General features: G+C 39.6%; 1 protein-coding gene across 9 annotated transcripts in view; it reads left to right on the top strand.

Moving 5' to 3' along the window:
• The window catches only part of LOC138028505 (A disintegrin and metalloproteinase with thrombospondin motifs 6-like), a 46,643-nt gene that overhangs the window by 19,325 nt on the left and 19,818 nt on the right, over nucleotides 1-7,500 (top strand). For all 9 annotated transcript variants that reach the window (XM_068876062.1, XM_068876071.1, XM_068876063.1 and 6 more), the window contains 9 exons: nucleotides 727-819; nucleotides 998-1,146; nucleotides 2,733-2,790; nucleotides 3,739-3,826; nucleotides 4,538-4,662; nucleotides 4,980-5,100; nucleotides 6,149-6,238; nucleotides 6,529-6,698; nucleotides 7,100-7,217. In XM_068876062.1, coding sequence (XP_068732163.1) covers nucleotides 727-819; nucleotides 998-1,146; nucleotides 2,733-2,790; nucleotides 3,739-3,826; nucleotides 4,538-4,662; nucleotides 4,980-5,100; nucleotides 6,149-6,238; nucleotides 6,529-6,698; nucleotides 7,100-7,217 — 1,012 coding nt within the window. The remainder of the gene's footprint in view (nucleotides 1-726; nucleotides 820-997; nucleotides 1,147-2,732; nucleotides 2,791-3,738; nucleotides 3,827-4,537; nucleotides 4,663-4,979; nucleotides 5,101-6,148; nucleotides 6,239-6,528; nucleotides 6,699-7,099; nucleotides 7,218-7,500) is intronic.

The following is a 7,500-nucleotide window of genomic DNA, read 5'->3' on the forward strand; positions in this document are numbered from 1 at the left end:
AATTAATGGAAAGAAACGTTAAATCGTCGGCGGCAAAGAGTCAATTAAAACTACTCGCCGTGCAAAGTGTCTATGACTGGTCAAGAATTTCGGTAATCCAAAAAGAAATGTCCCTTGATTTTGAAAAATGGTTTACACATAAAGCCAAAAACTCAGTAGAAAAAAACAAAGAGAAATAAGGATTTTTCCAATCCAAATACTCCAAATGTTTTCAACACTGAAAATGAGTACGACCTTCACACAAAAATAGTAGCATTTGTTAAAATTATGACAAACATGCAATTTTATCTTAAGGACTGGGAGACAAAATACAAGGGAGCTTAGTGAAAAAGAATCTGCATCGCTGTTTTCAAAGAACTATCTCACTGCAAATTAATTTGTCACGTTTCCCTTCATTGCTCGCTTATGGATCAAAGTATGACCACTTTTCCCGTCTTTCAAAGCCAATAAAAAAGTAAAATTTCAATCAAAAGGTTCCAAAAACAACAAGATGTATTTGGGACGATTTCGGAAAATAAAGAGAAGTGAAAAAGTGTGTTGAGGCGATGGGCACTTTAACAAAAATGAAAAAAGGTGTGACAATGCTATATGGTACTATGTCCTCTAGGTCGAGGGAAACACGACATAATTTTTCTCCACAGTCCTGTTTGTATTCGGGGTTTTTGCGAATCAACTGAAGGGAAGATTCTTCGTTTGTTACTTAATTATTATTTCTTTTTATGGCAGCACCAGTGTGCTGCTCTAAGATGTGAGAAACATGGAGTGATGCTTTCAAACCTCGCTGTAGTAATGGACGGAACGAGCTGTATACCTGGCATGGTAAGCAAAAGCCTTTTGTTATCTCTGCCGTCTATACTGTCTTAGAAAAAGCACATAGCATGCGCATGCGCATGCATTTTTGCAAGATTAGGCCCCTACTTCCATAAGGTTTACGGCTACCTTTACTTATATTTAATTCCTGAAATTTCTGAGATTTTCAATCATTTGCTTTTTCAAGTGGTGTATAAAAGGACTCTGTCAAAGCTCAGGTGTCGTGTGGTCAATGAACAAAGATTACTGGACAGACTGGGGACATGACTATTCACAATGTACTCGATCCTGCGGTGGAGGTGTGCAGTTCGTAACCAGGCATTGCACCCATCCCAAGTGAGTGATTAAATAACATGAGCTCAGCGAGAGAGAGTGAGTGAGAAGAGCGCAAAACAACTGCTTTGGTTTTCTCTTTCGTGCTATTCATGCGTGTTCACGATCCCATAGTTGAGCAAAACAGGTTATGTTGGAAAATCTTACTTTGTCCACTAAGGACAAACAAATATAGGCGGCGGATCTGTTCGGCAGGTAAGCAGCAATCAATTGTACACCCTATACAGTTCGGACACGAATATTGTATCTGACTTACAGGAATGCTTCCTTGAACGTGTAGGACTTTATCTTCAAATATAGAATGTTCAAACTGTAGTGGCATTCACAGGGATATATATGCTGCTGGTAAAATCCGTTTTCAGGTTGAATCAGTTTTTACCTAGTTTAAGGACGGTGTCTACTAATTCAAAGGTATTTTTGCCTCGGATTATGATCATGAAGGAAATGTAGATCTTAACAAGTGTTATTGAAATCCAAGGAGAAAATTGAGTGTAACCACGCATTTTCTAAAGATAATTTGTGAATAATATTTGTAAACAGCTTTAAAATACAAAGCAATGTACGGCGTTCTTTCTCAATTTGAAGCTTAATCATCTCTCAAAAATGCATGGTTACCCCTAATTTAATTTTCCTTTTGGATACCAAGAGCACTTACTAAGATTTACTTTCTCCGGATAGTTTTAAACCTTTCAAAAATATCCCTGTATCAGTAAGCATCATCGATAGGAAACTCGAGTATCTCGAGATGCGTAGAACGTATGCGCAATAACAATAGTAGGCACCGTCCTTAAATCAGCGATCCTCATTGTACCTAGGTTGAGTACGCACTCACATATTTCAATCGAAGGAACTTTTTTTTGGGCTTAAGTTTAGTTTAAAGAAAAATTAGGGGCAGGTTAGGATTAGTTTTGATTTTTATCCATTGATATCAGTTGACTTATTATACGACAGTAAAGACTGAAAAGAGCTGTGTCGACGAGTACCGGGAAGTGAATAGTAGAGTTCTTTGTTCCCTCACTATATTATAATGTTCAGAGTGAATGGGTAAGTGTATGAATACAGAAACCGATAAGATGATACAAAACATTAAGAAGACGTGGTGAGATGGGTAATACAGAGCTTGAGGAAAGGTATATATGTGTTTTCAATCCTTTTATAAGGGGTTACCTAAGTGGTGTGCGTATCATTCAACTTATTTAACCTAGGAAAAAAAACGGATTCAACCTCAAAACGGATTTTATCTGCAACTTATACACTTAAATAGTGTCCTCCTCTTGGCTGTCTTTGTCTCGAAGTATGAAAATTATTCCTTCATAAGTCAAGTTTGAGGAAAGGTCCTCTAGTTGACTTCAGCTACATTTTTGTCATTATAGCAACCGAAATTTCCGCGTCCCCTAATTCACAGCAAACCTTCTCCCAGTAGTTTGAAATTCTTCTACGATCGGATCTTAAAATAATATATAACTTAGGTAAGAAATTTGAAAACAAAAAAAAAAAACATTCCTCGTCTCTTTTTCTCTTTCAATGCTTTTACCTGTTTATTTGGTGTCTTGATCCAAAAAATATTATTCATATCGTTTGCGTTTCAGCCCAGGCTCCAAATACTGTCAGGGACAAAGTCGGAAATATCGAATTTGTAATCCACTGGTGAGTTTGTCATGCATTTTCCAAAGCTGGGAAGCCTTGAATCAGGACCATGCATTTTGGTTTGGGAATTACCTTGAATATTGATTTTTCAACTTCATCAAGGCCTAACCTTTTCGTGAATGTTACGTGAAACGTTTTACATCATTGATTAGCTGGCGCAAGTTTATCGCCCTTCTGAAACATTATACAGAATGTGAATTTTAAAATTTAACTTGTTTTCCATGTGGTTTTTCACGAATTAGCCTTTTTATACAGTGTATAAACATATATATGAAGAAGAATGTCACCCTATCAAAATTGGTATCAAACCACTTGAAATACCCAAGGCTAGCGGTAAGTGTTTCTCAGAGAAAGATCGTTTCCTTAAAAATTGGAAAGTTATGGCGCTTTCCTTATTTGGGAAAAAAATCGGCAATCTCAGCCGGAAAAGAGTGGGAATTTCTGTTTGGAAAAAATTGTTTTCATTTTGTCGTGAAACCGGCGTAATGCTGTGCTCGTCAATTGACGAGACGCTAAGATGGCTCAGTTCTGAGTAGGTATAGTACTGGCGAAACGGAATAAAGCAAAGAGAAATAGGGAATATTAATAGATTCTGATGCTTGACAAGGACTCAATACAATGGACGCAACGTAAACGGGAATTTTTTAACCTAGTGTACCACAATTCAAATCTACCTTTCCTACTGACATATGTGCACACTGGTACCAAATGCAAGGTGCTCGCTCGCTTTTGTGTAACAGAGCTGGATCCCAACTTGAAAATGAGCGAAAAATTAAACCGAACTCGTAAGCTTTAATCGAAGCAATTTTGCTTTGTTTTACGAAATGGTCTCGACCGGAAAATCCATTTGGAATACTGCAATCAATGCTTATTGCCTACAGGCTTGTTAATTGAATGCTGCATTGGAGGAGATGCTTCCTCCTAAAAACTTAATTCTTTGTTTCTTAGGCTTGTCCCGCTAACGGGTGGAGGTTTAGAGATCAGCAGTGTGCGGACAGAATTCCGAATTCAAGAGCATACCTCGCCCGGCCCTACGGTAAGTGCCCAACTCATGCATACTGTATATTTTCAAAGCTTTCACGTCGCCTTAAGTAGCTTCTACGCCTTTAACTTTGGAGCTTACGGATACTTCAAACAGTTTATTGGTTTTTCATTGAAAGCCGTGAGAGCTTTCGTAGAATGCACACATTTGCGTCATTATTAGTTGATCAGATTCGCCTCCTATTCATTTAAGAAACTTCACAGGCCTCTTTCAGGCGTAAGTGTGCTAACTCAAGTCGTTTTAAAGTAGAGAGTTAATGAAGCGAACTTGAATATAGCACTGTTGGATAGTACGCAGCAGCACAGCTGCTGTCACCCATGAACTTATACATTACGTTCTCACCGTCAATTCAACTGGAAAACCTTAAATAACAATGACCACAACCAGGTTTTCTGAGCCAGGGAGATTGAGCACCCCAGCAAACCATTGTTTTAACGAAAACCGCTGGTCAGCAACCTGGTTCTGGTCATTGCTTTCTAAGGTCTTCCAATTCAATTACACAAACTGGGAAAGTGTATGTAATGAAAAGACAGGGGTGGGAATTAGAAGAGATTTACGTTTTTTTTGTCCACAAACTCTGGCCACTATCTCACTAAATGTCTCAGACATGTGAATTATCAATCGTAAGAAAGCCCTCTCTCTAACATTTTCTCCTCCTGCAGCTCTCTGTCAGATACTGACTGCGTTTCATGTCTATGTTTACAGTTGGTTGCGGAAGATTGTTCTGCCGCATTGGCAATAGTGCGCAATCTAAAGGAATCGTTTTGGACGGAACCAGATGCACGGTTAATAAAGATGACACCAGTGTTTGTTTGCATGGACGCTGCAGGGTATGTTTGAATTTTCTTCCTTGGCAGAACGCAGTCGCACCCTTTCTTTAGATAGGTCACGAACATAATACAAATGTAAGGGGCGTGTTACGCGTGAATGAGTGTCTCTGTTGTCTCATAAAGACGAATTTATGAAAATGCTTATTCCTTGCCATCCTCTAATTAACCTTAAAGCAACAGTAAGAGGAAAAATTGCTTCGAACAACTTCGCCTGGGATTCATTACTTTGTAATCGACAGCCTGTTGTTGTGCAAATTGATAAGACCTACCGCTTTCATAAATGACGCGAGTTATCTTCACTACTTTATGATCCATAGAGTGTTGGTTGTGACAATGTGCTCGACAGTACAGTGGAATTTGATCGTTGTGGTGTGTGTGGTGGCAACGGAAGTACGTGCAAGATTGAGTTTAAATATGCTGGTGTACCCGATGCATATGGTAAGAATGATATAAGTCAAGAGAAAAAAAAATTAATGGTCTTAAGATAAAAATTGCTTTTAACTCAACTTTCCAGTGAATTAATTCAAAGGACACTTTCGTTTTGACCTCGGCGGTCGCTTTCTAATACATTATGCAGTTGGTATAAGATTTTAGCGAGCCAAAACCATTTATAGAGTTGCAACCTTCAAAAAATTTCAGGAGTCCATTAGCCGGAGCCTTCATCCTCTATGTTAATTTTCTGAATCAACCCTGTCCCGTATCTTTTTATTTTTAGAAGCACCTCCCAGGGGTGTTTCCACGGGTGGTTTCACAATAGACTTAACTGATTAGAGTGTAATGTGAAGTGCTACGTTTCTACCCCATATGAACCATGTGAGCGTTAGCCCTACCACTGCTCTACCGACTGAGCTACAAGGTCAGACGGGAGCAGGCCGTGGGAACTGAAGATGTTAAAGTCACGGCAATGAACATGTACAAGTACAAGGAAGGATTACGTTTTTGCAAACGTTGGCCGTGTAGCACTTATATTTGAACAGACGTAACTGATTAGAGTGTAATTTGAAGTGCTAAGTTTCTAACCCATATGAACTATGTGAGCGATAGCCCTACTACTAGCCTATCATAAGAGACCCATGGTCGGCCATTGATAACGTCACATGCAGCACACCCGAAACCCGAAGGTATTTGAAAATGATGAAAAGATTGGAAGTTCTAGAAATAAAAAGACACCGCACAGGGTTGACTCAAGGGCATAATACGTAAGGAGGCTCAGGTTAATGGGCCCCTGACATTTTCCACTCATGACCAGTTACGTTACTTTGGTGTCAGATCATTAGCTAGCACGACAGTGGGTAAAATTACACACATGTACAAGCAAATAGAGCGAACACTTACCTTACCAAGTAATGCCATCCTTCACTACAAGTCGTCAGATTCCTTTCAGAAATCAGAGGCGCCCAAATATTCAAGCACTCCTTAATGTTCCGTGAATTTAAATCCTTGATTTTCTTATTTCTTCACGAATGCTCGTGCTGATACTGACTAGGCCCTGAGAGTGCTACATTGATCGCTGAGCTCTTGCCGGGCACCACGGAAGCCTCTTTCTACATGGCGACAAACACGAAGAATTATATCGGTAAGTTTTAAGTATTAAACTTATAAATGTTCTGTTAATTCCAGTAATGTAGACAATTAGATGGTTCCCGAATTCCGATTAATGTGCTATTTGAGACGGGTTCCATCATCATCGCGTTTACATGAAACGGCATAAGGCATCCGTTCGGGAGCACCAGAGTCTATGCATAACGCCACGGAAAGCTACTCCGCGGATTATGTATACTGTATACAGAATCCACCACTGAAATTCTGTCCACATGGAATTTAATTTATTCTTAGAACGACCGATATGTTTTCCTTTATTTACAGGGGTACAGAACGCTACGGGAAACTATTTGGTCGGTGGTCACCTCGGTGGGTATCAAAGCATTAACGCTGCTGGTACAGTGATAGAACTTCATCACCAGCAAACTGGAAGATCCAAAGATAGCTTATTTATTGCCAAGGAGAATTCAACCAACGCTGTCCTCAGAGTCATGGTAAGTGCGTATTACAAGGTTCAAAAAAAAAAAAGAAAGACATGAGAAATTTCAGATCAAAACTAGGAGGAAAAAGAAGAAATTTTGCAACCATCCAGGGAACACAAGACATGATGCCCATCACAAATAGTCTAAAACGTCGACATCTAGCAATCATCAAATATCGGCGCCAATATCAATCATACAGGTAACTTTCCAGTGTGCTCTTTGTATTCACTAAGGAGAGCCCTAACACTTCATGCTGAACGTCGGAGTACGTACGCCCTTGGAAAAAAAGGCATCAAGATCCCACTTGATCGGTGTTAAAGTGGCCTTGTTTGTAGTTAAAATGACTGTAAGACCGACAAGGAATAATAACATCACTGAGACTCTTATCCCAGAAAAAATTTTCTCTCTTCCAGTATATTAAAAAAGAAGAAAAAATCAAGTCTGAAGTGCTATGCAAATACTTCGCTCCTCCGAAAGCGTTCAAATGGGATATTGGTAGCTGGAGTAGCTGTTCTTTAACGTGCGCGTCAGGTAAACTTTAAAATCATACAGCGTCAAAGGAATAATCACCTTCGCCAAGCGGTACGGACCAAGGGCAGCTTTGCGGACATGCATGGGGATCTCTATGCATACTCTGTTTCTCTCTCCATCCTTGATTTTATCATTCTCCTATATTCCTAGTTCCTTTCCTGTACTTTTCTTTCCCCCTCCGACCATACCTTGATAACGTTAATTAATTGGATGGTTGGAATGTACCTCTGCAGCACCAAACATCCACGTCCCCTACTTCTCGACCCTCACGCCTTTTCCACTT

Source organism: Montipora capricornis, chromosome 13 (assembly GCF_036669925.1).
Source record: "Montipora capricornis isolate CH-2021 chromosome 13, ASM3666992v2, whole genome shotgun sequence".
NCBI lineage: Eukaryota > Metazoa > Cnidaria > Anthozoa > Scleractinia > Acroporidae > Montipora > Montipora capricornis.